This window comes from Phalangium opilio, unplaced genomic scaffold (assembly GCF_054372755.1).
Source record: "Phalangium opilio isolate 3A_F unplaced genomic scaffold, DU_Popi_V2 ptg000056l_1, whole genome shotgun sequence".
Classification (NCBI taxonomy): domain Eukaryota; kingdom Metazoa; phylum Arthropoda; class Arachnida; order Opiliones; family Phalangiidae; genus Phalangium; species Phalangium opilio.
The window spans coordinates 4,829,358-4,844,667 of record NW_028324175.1 but is presented as its reverse complement, the minus strand read 5'-3'; the positions used below and the strand labels follow the sequence as shown (position 1 = coordinate 4,844,667).

The window sequence follows — 15,310 nt, the reverse complement described above, 5'->3', positions numbered from 1 at the left end:
TATTATATTATGATCCCACCAATTTTTTCATTATGTATGATTTGGACTGAAGCTTTATGGTATGGTTGATATTCGATACCAAATAACGTAAGTGGTTAACCCCTCGCCTGAAAGCTCCAGCTACATGAAAACCTTTACCCCTCCTATCGATGGTGACACCTGCAAAAAGGTTTTTGTTTTTTAAACAAATTTCTTTCTTGGCTTAAAATGCTTTCAAAACTGTTGTGTCCTTGTATATATTATAGAAGGTATTCATTTCATTTTAGTTTTGATACGGAATTAGTAAAATCATCTTTTTATAATTGAATTAAAATCATCTTTTTATAGATAGTTTTCACACATGGAGGATTCATACCATTTACACCAGGAGGCCGGGCTATCTGGCGGACAAAAACCCGCCTGCTTTTGTCCTCCAGATAGCCCGGCTTCCTGGTGTAAATGGTATGAATCCTCCATGTGTGAAAACTATCTATAATTGAATTTGAGTTTTTTTTTAAAGTGCCCTTGGTCGATAAAATCAAACTTATCACGATTCAATGTTGCATAGCAAATTTCAGTCAAGAATCTAAACTGATCCGATTAATTAACAATTTCATAACCGTTTAATAGAACTTAGACCGGAATTGAACACATCGCGTTACAATAAATCAAAAAGTGAAATTTAAGATTTTGAGCATAACGTATACTTTCTGAGAATTTGTGAAGCTGGCAAATTTTTCAGTATTTTTAGTCCATGTTTTGTTCAGCCATAATACTAGCCAAATCGGGATCAGTAATTCACGTGGGGCTCATCACTCTGATAATCCCTGTGCACCGATTACGGATTGAAAAATCATTTTAGCCGTCTTTAGACGTTACAAGACTGGTCTAAACAATAACTATAGGGCCCCTTAACCGTGGACCCTTATGGGTGAACCTTAAGCTATAGTCGACTAACCAGAAACCCTTAGCATACAGGTATTCAGAGATAATATTGTTTCGAAAAAAAATTGGAAAACTAGACTTAAAAAAGCAAAATGAAGAAAATCTTAATTTTTAAAGGACGATTAAACACAAGTATGACAGGTTGTGGTCTATATGGCGGGTTGTGGTCTAGATGGCGGGTTGTGGTCTAGATGGCGGGTTGTGGTCTAGATGGCGGGTTGTGGTCTAGATGGCGGGTTGTGGTCTACATGGCGGGTTGTGGTCTAGATGGCGGGTTGTGGTCTAGATGGCGGGTTGTGGTCTACATGGCGGGTTGTGGTCTACATGGCGGGTTGTGGTCTACATGGCGGGTTGTGGTCTACATGGCGGGTTGTGGTCTACATGGCGGGTTGTGGTCTACATGGCGGGTTGTGGTCTACATGGCGGGTTGTGGTCTAGATGGCGGGTTGTGGTCTACATGGCGGGTTGTGGTCTACATGGCGGGTTGTGGTCTAGATGGCGGGTTGTGGTCTAGATGGCGGGTTGTGGTCTAGATGGCGGGTTGTGGTCTAGATGGCGGGTTGTGGTCTACATGGACTTGGTTTTTTATCTTTGAAAAATTTTATACTTCAGACTGAAGCGGCGTTTATTGTAGAATTTTTTTTTCAGTTTCAATAAATCAATAAGTAAATGTATAAAATCATTAATTAATGCTTGATAAACTGGTTTTGCATGCAATATTACCGCGTCAAGCGAGGGGTTGGACACTTTTCAAAATCTCATACATTTTGGTCGAATACCCAAAATCCCTAAATATTTTCCATGAGAAAATGAACAATGAAATCTTAAATTTCCTCCAAAAAAAATTAGCTTTAAAATATCAAAATCTCTCATATATTCAAAATACAGCACACAAAAACGCGATTTGTCCGACCCCTCGGCGTGAAGTCATTACTTTAAATTATACAGAAAATTAATTTATATTTTTACGATTAAAATTTGAACAAATAAATGTCACAAATTTCCAAAAATTTTATTTAAAGTAATAGTATTCAATTCAGATACATCGGAGAATATAATAACAGGGGCTGTGGAACGCCTCTTTAAGTCTCTCCAAAGTTTCTGTAGAGAGAAAAATTTCTAAGTCCATCTAGACCACAACCCGCCATGTAGACTACAACCCGCTATCTAGGCCACAACCCGCCATCTAGACAACAACCAGCTATAATTTTGGCCGAAACGGCGTTCCATACATGACACTGAGCTAAGAGATAGGAGGAATGCCGTTTGCATAGGTAGTACTGCCATTACTCTATATCGGGCCTGACTTCAGTCTTACAACATCAGAACCAGTTTGTGTACCTGTACATGTATATAGACAAGCCTTTAGCAACCAGGGTTTTCTATAAAATGTTGTGAATCTTTCTCGTATAACCGTGTCTAATCATAGAGCTGTTAAACTGGCAGCTTCAAGAGGGAAAGGGTGTAGCGCTTCAAACTATTGTATCTATAAATCGAGACAGGTTTGGGAGAGAATAGGTAGGCTAAAACATTTTCTACGATTTAGGAAAGGAGAAAAAACTTATGCGTCATGCACTGCACAGCCTTAGACCATTGTTGGGTATTGTACAACCTTAGCACATTGCAAAATAATTTTGGTCTTTGTTAGCAACATCGAATGATAGATAATACCAGGTGGTAATTAGCAAAGGAGATGTATGTATTCATCCTTATTGGCATTAAGGGGTAGTATGGAGTGGTAATTGCTTCGTTACTTTGAGTGGGGTAAGCGTGTGATAGTGTTGGAAAATTTTTGTGCCGGCTCGCTAAAAGCAAGGAGGATGAATAAGAGAGAAGACTCGTTTTGGAAATGTGGAAATAAAAACATGCATCGGCGCGTAAGCCGTTGGTAAAGGCGCACGTCACGTGATCGTTCATGCAATCGAGGAATATTCAAAATTATAAACAAGCTAATGAGGCTAGAAAAAGGGGGCTTGAACGCATGGGCGAGAACGTACGCTCTCTTGCCGTGAGGGGGTCGTGGTAATCATGGTAACTGGGGAACGCCACAGTGTAATTTTATGAACTGCGGACTACGTGCATTTTGTCTGACTCTGAACCTCCTCTCTTATAAATCCTCCTTGCTACGAGAATGCTACGGCATCTACCGTATAGACCATTTCGGAAATTAAATACGGTACCATTGCGGTATCCTCCTTGGCGCCAAGAAACAACGCTAGATTCAGTGCGAGTTGGCTAGCCTCCCGCGAGCAGTGAACTCGGGCTCATTCTGGCGTCTCTTCTTGGCGCGAGGGAGAATACCCCAATGGCCGCCTCTCCCTTGTGGGTTGGTTACTCAGTATTTATATTCCGAAATTTTCTATAGTTTGTAGGTAAAGGGGGTCTGTAAACCAGAAATGTGGTTTTATTTTTGTTTGGGTTCTAAGAATTCCCTCCAGATCCATGAATGTATACCATTTCTTAGTCTTGGCGGATGGTGTTAATTTCGGGAGGGTAATTGAGGTTTTCCTACCCTTTTCTTAGTATCAACTCTGCTTTAAAGTGAAATTCCGGGTGGCTAGTGCTTCCCAAACACACCCATAATATCGGCCGGTTCTGACATTTCTACCTTGAATACAAGTTCATTCGTTCATTATTTTAAAAGGAGATAAAAGAAATGTTTAGGTGCATTGGAATGTGGTCACCGAAGAAATGGAGATAGAATTCAGTCTCGTCGAGGGGCTACTCACTATTATGGTTACTGCAGTGATTATAACATTATTTAATCGCCACTTGTACCCGGAACAACTCGCCAATTACACATGGCAAAGGTAATTGTAAAACGATTAACGAGTCATTTCATTTCAGAAAGAAGTATGTTCGAAACACTTCGCAATTATCACACGATATAAGAAATTAGATCGGGATAACCAAATCATTTCACGTCAGGTGTTCACAGGATATAAAGAAGGATCACGTCCCTTTCGTTTGAAGAACGTTCAAACCAATGTACTTTTTCAGTTTTTCCAAGAAATAAATAAAAATGCTCATTATATACTCTTGTTCAACCTCACTTGACAGTATTGTAAAAGTTGAGGAGCATTAGCCAATATATAATGGCAAGTACGGTTTCTCAAGTGCGGGTAAACAGGAGTATAGATATTTGTCTCCATAGTTTCATTTTAAGTTAAAAATATCGAATCGAAAAAAATAGTGAATCTTTATACAAAGCTACTAGCCTTTAGCACATAGAGAGTGAGAAAATGGATTGAAAGGCGTGTGTATGGCATTGGGAAAAGGGAATAAAGGAATCAACTATAGGTGATTGGTTGTCAAACTATTCAGGTGGTCGAAGCTACCCTGCCCTTATTTGAAAATAAAGGGGGGGAGGTAACTCCTTCTTACAGAGAAAAAACTTAATAGTATTGCAATGTTAGGGGGTTTCAGTTTAAACCTTTGCCCTCTTAAAACTCCGAACCCCTTCTTGGTACCGCAGTCCCCAGGATAATCATGGCAGAAAGACTATATAGTAATGGCACGTCCCTGCCTTTGGCTACGTTACGCTCTATGAGAAATTAACATGGAGTGCCACTACTCTATATAGGGGCAAAAAGAAAACCCAGTCTGGCGTTTTTCGTCCCCCCGTTTAACATTCTTAAGCTATCCCTACCATCAACGGTCACGTGGCGCGGGCATCATCCATGGGGGAGGGGGGGGGTTTGGCGAACCTAAAGGAAGCGTGGCTTCGTCGTTGGTGCGTAACGGATGGGGGAAAGGGGGGAGTAGAAAATTCGTTAGAAATAAACTGAGTTGCAAGCTTTTTCGCCTAGGCGGCAGCACATTTTCTCGGCGTTTGGAGCTACACAGGAAAGTTTCACTAAAGGGGCGCCAACCGAGCAGAGTTCCCCTTTAAAAATTTGTCAATTCTGTATTTAGATGATATTAAAAGATGGAAAAAATAGTTTTGCTTTCTTTTGTATAAATTTATTTATTGATTTTAAAATTTGTGTTCGTCTGATGTTATTGGTTTTCTGCCTAATACAGTTACTCGACAATATTTGAATTTTAGTGTAATCTGAAAATGTTTATATTTATTTAAACACCCTGCAACTACTCGTCCGTCCCCATACCCAAAAACTAGAGGTGTGCCATTAACCGAATAATTCGATTAATGACTAGGTGGTTAAGGGGGAGGACAACTGACCTAAAGTTCGAATCTTTTTCAAACGATGGCGCTCAGATCTGCGGGGAATAACACAATTCTATCCCCCGTGTAGTAGGTATTATAGTGGGTATTTAGAAGTTTTCCTTCTATAAACCATCCCTGTACCGGAATTCAGTTAACTATTTATTATTATTCAACGCTATACTAACGCCGATAGGCGATAGAAATAACTGTCATGAAGGCTTTAATGTATTGAACATTAGGTGAGACCATAAGTTTATAACTTATCTACGATAAGTGTGTCACTTAAGTCAATTGCTTAATGAGAGCTTGTTATAGAGCAGACGACAGCGTGACGTCAGACCCTTTAAGAATAGTGCCCCCATGCGGCTAAAACTCAAACAAATTGAGGCGCGGCTTAGGCGGAGGGATATCTACAGTAGCCAATAAAGCAAGACTAATATTTGTCAAGGATATCGTCGTCGTCTGCTAGTGAGTCTTCTACAAAGTTACTATGAGGCTGAGCGGCTAGTAGTTTAGTTTGCAGCTTATGTTGTAATTAATTATATTAATCGCGTTTAGTTATCGCGTTTCGAAATGGATGAAATTTGTTTAAATAAGGAAGAACTTCTACGTGATATTGAAGTTGCAGTGTTAAAAAACTTTGATTCTAGTGATATTAAAAACATCCATGAAGAATTGAAAGGAAATGATTCCAGTTCATCAATCGTTGATGATTTAAGTACGCTTTTTGTTAAAACATTAGGGAAACATAAGCCAAAGCAAAAGGTTAATTCAAAAGTTAAAAAAGTTGACATTCAACAAAAGAGTTTAGCCGCCCATCTCGAATGGAAATTTGTTATTAGAAAGAATTTTGATACTTTCAAAGAAAGGTTGGGATTCGGTAATAAGCCTGAAAATGAACAAAACAATTTGTTACTATTATTGTCATGCTATTCAGAAGAAATTTTGTTTCACTGGAGCAAGAACAGAAAAAAATTAGCCGAAAGCAATGAAACTTTAACATCTAATAACGAACTGGTGAGTTATTTGCATTAGTTAAGACGATAGTATGAGTGTAAATTTATAAGATATGTGAATATATGAAATAGTGTATAACTTTCCTCAGACAAACGAGATGTATGAAAGATCGCTCATGACGATAGGCGGGGGCTGCATAGGGGAGATTTGGAAACTAAACAAAAAACGAACAATATTTGGAAAGAAAATGAGACTGACAGACCAACAGCGTAAAACCTCTCAAATTTTATGGGACTGTTCTTTGAAAATAAGACGAACATCTGATGAAAAAGCAGAAATTGAGTTTTCAGGGATAGGAATGAGAGATTCTGGAGGCTACTTTATTCCCAAACAGTCTCTTAATCCATACCTCATCAAATTAAATCAATTATGCAGAGACATCTTATGTCCCGAAGGAATTAAATCGCATGGACATAAAATATTGCAAGTAAGAGCTTAAGTAGATTCTCAAGTATATCGAAGTTTAATAACCACTTAATTTCAACTAGGTTGTTTTTGACCGGGTAAAAAATCACCAAGAAGAGTTGGAATCGTGCTTTCTAGCGTGCACTAAAGAAATAATTCCAGCTGATAACGCGAAACTTTTCCTTGCTGAATTCCAAAGAAAATTTCTACACGCACTTTCTAATGAATTCATAACAGCTAAAGATGCATCAGAGGTGGAAAGGAAGAAACAGTCTTCAAAAGGCTGCAGTGGGTTGAGAGATGAGCTATATGTTCTTTCTAAAGGAGGAAGGTTCCAAAAAGGTTCAACCATTGAAAATGGGAAAGGGAAATTGAAAGCCAAAACGGAAAATAGAAAACCCATTTCTAACGCTGAAAATCCAAGCAGTTCCAGAACGCACACTTCTTTGGATGAAACACCCATAAAATCACGTTTTTGTGCCCCTAAGCGATTGAAAATGGGAACGAAGACAAGCCCAAATAAGAAGGCCAGAGTACAAAAAAATTCAAAAATGAACATTAAGGTTCCTAAAAGTCGTAGCAAAGTAGCAAACCTCATCAACAAGAGCAACTATTCACCAGAAACTTCTAATAAAAACTCTAAAGATTGTAATAGTTCAAGGCAAAATAGCAAAGATTCTGATCCTTTAAACCTTTCTGCCCAAGTTTGTGATAATTCGTGCCTGAATGGCCAAGTTTGTGATAATTCCAGTTTGAACGAAAATGTTCAGTTCAACTGTGATAGGTTAGCCAAAGTTCCTACATTTTCCAACAAGAATAGTCAAGTTTCAAATTCAACCACAAAAGACACTGCTCCAGATTGTTCAACCCAGAAATCCTTAACAGTTCCAAACAAAGTGGATGAATCTAATCGAGCCAAGAGACAAAAGAAGCTTCCTAGTCGTTATTTAAACTATTATATGCAATAACCATGTGATAAGTTCGAAAATGAAATAGCCATGTGATCGTTAACTTTTTTATTATTTTCCTTATTTTAGATTTTAGTAGGAAACGTTACTGTCTACCAAAGTATCAAAAATAAAAATGAGTTTATAACAGAATTATCTACTTTTTTGACGAAGACTTAAATTTTGCAGCGAAAGCATCTTTCACGTACAAGGGTACATCTCTGTATCCATGCCCACTGTGGTGTCCTTTGACATCAATTTTTGTGAGGATGGCTTTTCTTGCCGTATTATAATTGACGCTAGATAGTTTTCCACCTGCATTTTGCTTGAATTGCGAGAAAAGTGTTTCCACAGCGCTGCCATTGATTCTTACTGGGCATAGATAATAGCCTCCAGGATAGTTATCGAAAAATTCTTTCACTAATCCCTCGACTCCGTAGACCATAATTCGCAACAAAGCCCAGGTCTGAATCAGTCAAAAAATATAATTTATGATCTGCATAATTCCATGTTTTAAAGGAGCGGGAATGAGATTGTGCGGGATTTAGATACAGCTAAATTATGAGATTTCAACTTCATTAATAATTAATCTGATACAAAGGTTTATAATTTATCCTGAAAAGTTCTAAACTGATGTCTCAAATAATATATTTAGCTAATCTGCCGCGCACTTCTTCGGGAAACTATAAAGATGAATATATACCTGCCATGAGATGAATTTCTTCTGTTTAATATCCCATGGTTTGAATTCTTGGTCTTCATCTAGTTACAAATTGTAAACATGATTAACATTCCAATAATTGCTTTCTATAACAACGACGATAACTTACTAATGAGGCTTTTGAGCCATGTTGTAAAATAATTCAAACCATTACGACAGTTTGCCATAACTTGCCCTCCAGTTGACTCCTCTATTTTTGTATGAGAGAGCATGCCAGTCTCGAAGATATTGTTGCAGGCTTTCAAATAGGCAAACACTGCCTGTACTTCACCCTGATCTAGTGGTGGTTCTGTCTGCTTTGGATTCCCATACTCATACAGCGCAGCAAGAACGTCATTTTGCTTTTAAAAAATTTGTTTCAAGACATAAATATCTAGTTTTTGGTTCAATAATACTTCTCGGATATACTTGTAAGATCTTCGCCGGCTTTACATTGAGTTTCGTCCAAGGATCCCTTTCAACGTAACTTTGATGTAGATTGGGAACTAAACGCGGAATATTTCTGGCCCTACGTTGGTCATCCCTCTCCTTAAGATCCTTGATCTGCTTCCACCCAAATTGGACTCCATTATTTTTGAATTGTTTACTTCTATCAGGGTCCGATGAATACAGTGCGTTAATTAGGCTCTTCAACTAAAAATACCTCAGTTAAAATTATTTGCCATAACTATATTTCATATAAAGTCTCTATTACTTCATGCGATGGACAAATTATCCAATAAATATTTCGGTTTAGTTTATACGGATTTTGAAAACACGGATTGAAGGCCACTTCAATATCGTTTGTTGCTTTAGAGTCAAAGTAACTGAATTGACCCTCCAAACCAACAGTCATCTTTATTAAAGAAAGATTGGCACTGGCTCCATCGCAAACTATTCCAGCTATATTGAAGCCACAGTATTGGAATGACTTCATCACTTCGAACAAACATTTAAAAGTGAATTGGGTATCTGAACTGTTGACTGTTGAAAAGTAAGGGCCAATGATGTCATAATTAGAGGTTAGATCTCTCCATAAAAATTGAAGCATAAAATTTGCTTTTGAAATATCCTTTTCATTTGATACTTCACTGAAAAGGTCATCCAGATAGGCGTAATCTTCCCTAGGCATAGCTAAACCAATGAGCTTGTGATTTTTACTATTCCACACGACTTTAGCAGCAACGCGAACTTCGTCAAAGACTAATATCCCATCGCACTGCGGTTTTAACAACCCAAGTGAGACCTGTTCGTTTACGAACTTTTCATAAATGTTTTTCTGCTCTTTTAGGTAATCCATATTTATTCCTGGCTCATCCAAATTTTTGCTAGTTTTTCTTTGAATTGATCGCCAAGAGGGCAGGTTCAGAATTTTGAAACTTCGGAGCGCTTCGTAGGCTGCTTTGCTGCGGCACGCAACGGCTAAAGCTACAAATGTTGTGGTTCTTTAGATTATTCAACGTCTACTAAAAGTCTAAAGAAATATCGAATCATAAATACTTACCAATGCGATATGTGACGATGCTCCAACGATTGCCTTTCTTACCATTAGCTGATTGGAGTTAAAATTAAAATGTTGCTTCATAATCAAAACAAGTTAATTTGACAATTTACCATTTTTATTCTGATCAGCTATGTAATCTTCTTTTTCATTTTCTAAATATGTGGCATAGTCGCTGTCCCAGATGTCTCTCAGTCTTCCACATTCATTGTTTTTAGTGTTTGGATTTAAAGCCGCATCTAGCACTTCCGAAAATTGAGCATTTATGATCGAAGTTATTTGCCTCATCTCATTGTGTTGTTTTGGTTTTAAACGAATTTCAAGTGATTTTAGTTTTGCTTCCAATTTTTCATTTTTAAGTTTTAAATTTTGGAAACGAAAAAGCTGGCGCCGTTTCTTTAAAGATAAACTACGAGGTGATAAGAACTTTTCTGGAAACGTCGATGAAGGTTCCATCTTTCTTTTACGGCACGGTGATTTATTAGATTCTAGGCGTCGCTTAAGACAAACCTTCAAATATGAATTAAGATTTTTACACGCAGTGCAAACGTTTTGATATGGTCCATTTGCATTGATTGGTTTCTTGAACCATGCAGGACAATCAGAAGAAAGATAATGTTCTTTAGGGTATACATGTTTCACGAGTTTCTTTGGCAAGTTCACTAATTGTGGAAGCGATTGAACTGATTCTTCTCCAAGACCTTCACAAAGAATGTACTGTTGGTCGACGAAATCAGTGAGAAGTTGTGATACCAATTCTGAATCGAGTTGTCCAGCCTTCGAAACTAAAAACTCCCTTACTACGCCTTTAAAAATAACATGGAATCTGAGATAACCTTCTTCAGAAAGCACATATTTCGCTGACTCGCAGTTAAATTTAGGCTCATAGCCATCTCTTCTAAATACTTCAACATAACACTAGAAAAAAAGGCGCTGTTTAGATTTATGAAATAAAACAAAGGTTGAAAACATTAAGTAATTATATACACACCTCTTTTGTCGTTGATCCTTTTTCAACCCAAATTAGTGACTTAAACGAAGCTACCAAGCTCTTAAACTGCAAACCTAAATCCGTGTTGAACTTTTGGAACTGGGCATAGCTAGTTAAATCAGTCTAATTCAAATGTATAGGGGAAAATTAATATTCTAATAGTTTCTAGTTTGTTTCTAATAAGAATACCAACCTGACATTCATTATCTTTGGTTATTTTCTTTATTGTCTGACGAGCCAAAGTTATTGATTCGTTAAGCCTTTGCACCGTTTCCAAATCGCTATACGCGGTAAAGGTTGATACTTTTACCGTTTGGGACCCTTTTTCCGTTTTTTCAATCGATGAACAATAATTATACTGTGTACTTTTATGACAGCTCATAATTTAAATATGTTAATTCTAAATAAGAATAATTAAATGTGGCACGGTAACACGTAACGACCGATTCAACCTTCGACTATGCAAAAACCAGCAGACTACACTCACGGTGCGCCCTCCCACTTCAAAAGAAAATAGTTCAGTCTCCTTTCATTGGCTCAAATTTAAATTACCGCGGTTTGATATGACCAATAACACAAAGGCAACAAGTATATATACTAGGTAAAGGTTTAACAGAACAGTAGGCAGTCCATAAATTGATTTGTCACTCTCTGACAAGGTCTCATTAACAAATATCCATAGAAAACAGGGGAAGTGACACACTTATCGTAGATAAGTTATAAACTTATGGTAGTATATAAGGATTTCGAATCGCAGCTATGGATAAGAACAGCGCAATTGCGTGAACCTTTGGTGGAAACCCCGCCATTGGGAGGCCGGACGTTTCTCGTAACCCTGGCCGATCGCCGCGTATGTCTTAACCTTAAGGATGATGATGGAGTAGAAGCCAGGTGTGCAGACTGGTGTCCATGTGGGATGGACTAAAACAATGACCAGAAGAAGGTGGTGTAGAAGCCAGGTGTACAGACTGGTGTCCATGTGGGATGGACAAAAACAATGTCCAGAAGATGGTGGTGTAGAAGCCAGGTGTACAAACTGGTGTCCATGTGGGATGGACAAAAACAAAGACCAGAAGATGGTGGTGTAGAAGCCAGGTGTACAAACTGGTGTCCATGTGGGATGGACAAAAACAAAGACCAGAAGATGGTGGTGTAGAAGCCAGGTGTACAAACTGGTGTCCATGTGGGATGGACAAATACGAAGACCAGAAGATGGTGGTGTAGAAGCCAGGTGTACAGACTGGTGTCCATGTGGGATGGACAAATACGAAGACCAGAAGATGGTGGTGTAGAAGCCAGGTGTACAGACTGGTGTCCATGTGGGATGGACAAATACGAAGACCAGAAGATGGTGGTGTTAGAAGCCAGTAAATACAGACTGGTGTCTATGTGGAATAGACATAAGCAACGCCCAGAAGATGGTGGTGTTAGAAGCCAGTGAATACAGATTGCTGTTCATGTGGAATGGACAATTGACTAGTCAGATGAAATAATAGTGGCCAGTTGAATTGTGGATAGCCTCAAGTTTTAAATTTTCCGGGAACTGTGAATGCGGTCCGGAAATAGCGAACACATTTGCTTCGATTCGGAAACTGCGAACGCGGTCCTCTGGGGTGTAAGTCAATAACAACAGCCTGACACACACACACACACACACAGACATGCCTGTCGATTTTAGAACCTCTCCGTGACATACGTCACTCGGAGAGGTAAAAAGTTACAACCAATCCAAAAACCTTCCTTATACATTAGAGCCGTCATCAGGCCTTATCTAAGGGAGCTACCGCTCCCTTAGAATAAAGAATATATTTTGTAGATGAAAATATATTTTTTGGCTTAATTAACATTAATTGTTAATAATTAATTAACTTGGTTTTTTGGCTGGATCTAGCCCAAATTTCTTCATTTGAACCGCAATATCAAACAAATAATCGTAACACTCAGTCCTAAAAAGATCATAAAGCGCGACTATTAAATGGATAGTCGCCTACTTTCCCAGTTAACGTCATTTCGCCTATTTTATTCTGTTTTCTAATTATAAAACCATAAGTTTATAAGATATGTTCCATAAGTATGTCATTACCTATACTTCGTAATGCTAGAGGCTTAATGAGAGCTAGTTCAAGAACGACGCGAGAATTGACTACACTCGGTTTTGCAGTCCATCCTCCTATTTAGTCTGTAGTAAGCCTTTGGCAGCGCCTCACCAGGCGTCGCTTTACGAGAATCTATGACGTTTCACCTACGTCACTTCATGACAAGCTCTCATTAACGAGTGACACACTTATGGAACATATCTTATAAACTTATGATAAAACCTAAATTATTTAGGCCTAAATTTTATAATTTGAAGTATTTCAAACTCCCACAGGCTGACAATTAAAAGATTATACGGATAGTCGCGTCTTTTCCAGTACTAGGCGACATAATTATGACGTCATCACTCTTTAGCGTTATTGATAGTACGAGCACAGCCCACTCGATCACGCTTTGCCCGCATTTCCTATAGTAGCCCCACCGAGCGATTTTTTTTCTCCTAATCAGAACCTATTTAGTAACTTAGGGAATTTTTAGGAAAATAACTATTCGTTTTGAAACTTTTCACGATCATTTTAAAAGCCTTCAATATCAGAACTAGGGCCAAAAAACTGCGTAGATTTTTTGGGTGACACGCGTTTAGAGGCCAACTGGACGGGCTTCTACAGCGGGTTCAACTTGGTACTCACATTATTTTGGTTTTTTCCCATGTGTCACCCCAAACGTAGACACCGTGTCTTCGTACAAGAACGGCGCAAGTTTCGGGATACTTAACCATAATTTCAGCTAGTGGGTCCTAGTTGTATCAAGATGAAATTAAACCTAGTATTGCCTCCTAGTTCGAGATTTAGGTCTACCTTCAGGTCACTTTCGTAGTTTAAGTTCTCAATAATGGGAACGATTAGTTCTTCATCGTAACGATAGTTGAGCCCCGTTTTTGCATTTTTAATTCCCTAATTATGAGCGAGCGAAATTGTTTGGCAATTAAACAAATGTTAAAGTTATTAGGGGTTTGTTTAGGGTCACCTTAATCATTTCCTGATGAGTTATCTTAAACTCATTTCCTTCAAAGAGTAACGTGGCCATAACGGCTGCCTTTGAGTGCGTGTGAATCGCGGCACCGGCTCCTTTAGATTACGTAATAAAACACCGAGCTATAGGTGCGCGGTGCGCCAACTGTGGAATGGCTCAGGTTGGGCGGGACGCCAAAAAGGGGGATTAATAGTCGGACTCAATTGTAGTTGGTTCGTCTGTAGCCCTTTTATCCAATGCGTCCGAGCATTCCTCCCCCATTTGGTCGCGTCCCCCCCCCACCCGGACCTAAGCCGTTCCACAGTTAACGCGCCTATTTCTCCTCCTCCCCCCTTCATCCTTGTTTAGACAACTTGAAGCAAATATAAGCGATATTACCCCCCCCCCCCCAACCCCCGGGTTTTTAACACGGACCACCATTACTTCATTTTTCTCGCGGGATGGGGGACTAATGTAATGGCACCTTCCTGAGTTTGACTGCATTACGTTCTATGTATATTTAACACGGACTGCTATTTCTACAATATAAAGCGCAACGCAAATTTTAAAAATTCTAGGTCTACCTCTGATAATGTAAGCATTCATAAACAATGGCGTACAGTCACTCTTCTTAAGTTTTTTAGAAGGGGAGCGTCCAGCGATATCGTCTCCATTTATGTTTTGAACAAAGAGATCGTCAGCTTGAATTCGTTCTTTCTGGATTCCAGATGGCGCCAGGTATATTTCGTCACCAAGTTTAATACTAACCGCGCCACCTGTCCCCGTTAGCCAACCAAGATTATAGAAACTTCTACAGAGTTCCGGTATCAGTCTACGAGGATGCGTCTGACATTATTGGAATAAATTGAAAATGGATCTAAATTAGGCGTAAAATTTGGGACTACCACACGCCATATTGGTGTGGCTCGAGGCTTCGTAGGTGGCTTCTCCTCTTTAACCCAAAATTAATAGAGTAGTCTCGGTACTACGTACGCAAACGTCATACCCTTCTCTCTCTTAGCTCAATGCCATTGCCATCCCCCTACTGGACACCCCCCTTCTAACGACCCTAGTCAATAAAGTAATGGCAGTACTACGTATTTAAACGTCATACCCTTCCAACTCTTAGCTCCGTGTCATCCCCCCTACTATGAGCGTACAGTATCCCCTCTTACAAGAGCGCGCCCAGAGGGAGGGAGGGATATACAGTCTACACCCCTGTCTAGCGCCACAGAATGTAAGGTTTACCTAAGTTTCACTTTGGTTATTTAAACTACGAGAAACACTCTCCTACATGGTATTAAATTATTAATTTGATATTTAACTATATAATTAAATTAAATGGCATATTTACCTCGTTCAGCTCTCCGTCCATGACTATGTTGTATTCGAAACAACTTGTTACTTTACCGAGAAACTGAACAAACCACGTTGCGACTTTCAAAATAAAAAAAAAACTGAGAAAAGAAAGGCAGAAGTTTTAGCAGACGATATCACCAGAGTCAAGTTAAAACGATTATCCAAGAAGAGAGTGTCTATTCTCACCCCCGGGTGGAAATAGCCTACGCATAGAGATACATTATATATTATTATTATATTATTATATTAT

General features: G+C 38.9%; 1 protein-coding gene and 1 long non-coding RNA gene across 4 annotated transcripts; one reads left to right on the top strand and one right to left on the bottom strand.

Moving 5' to 3' along the window:
• The first annotated feature begins 2,166 nt into the window (after positions 1–2,166).
• LOC149668124 (uncharacterized) lies at positions 2,167–3,958 on the top strand. Its single transcript, XR_016367968.1, has 2 exons — positions 2,167–3,734; positions 3,853–3,958. It is a non-coding gene; the product is annotated as an uncharacterized LOC149668124 (long non-coding RNA).
• A 3,645-nt stretch (positions 3,959–7,603) lies between these two features.
• LOC149668123 (uncharacterized) lies at positions 7,604–15,196 on the bottom strand. 3 transcript variants are annotated; one of them, XM_089841010.1, is made up of 15 exons: positions 15,056–15,196; positions 14,286–14,547; positions 13,717–13,817; positions 13,548–13,643; positions 13,380–13,486; positions 10,847–10,934; positions 10,654–10,776; positions 10,464–10,580; positions 9,776–10,379; positions 9,666–9,713; positions 8,877–9,589; positions 8,591–8,815; positions 8,292–8,523; positions 8,165–8,223; positions 7,604–7,927 (listed from the first exon to the last, which is right to left on the bottom strand). In XM_089841010.1, the coding sequence occupies exons 1-15, from the start codon at positions 15,074–15,076 to the stop codon at positions 7,619–7,621; spliced, it is 3,105 nt and encodes a 1,034-aa protein (XP_089697136.1). In that variant the 5' UTR covers positions 15,077–15,196; the 3' UTR covers positions 7,604–7,618. The 3 variants fall into 3 exon arrangements, with proteins under 3 accessions (XP_089697136.1, XP_089697134.1, XP_089697137.1); XM_089841008.1 differs by having other exon boundaries at positions 9,776–10,580; XM_089841011.1 differs by lacking the exon at positions 14,286–14,547 and having other exon boundaries at positions 9,776–10,580; positions 15,056–15,177.
• Between the last annotated feature and the right edge of the window lie 114 nt (positions 15,197–15,310).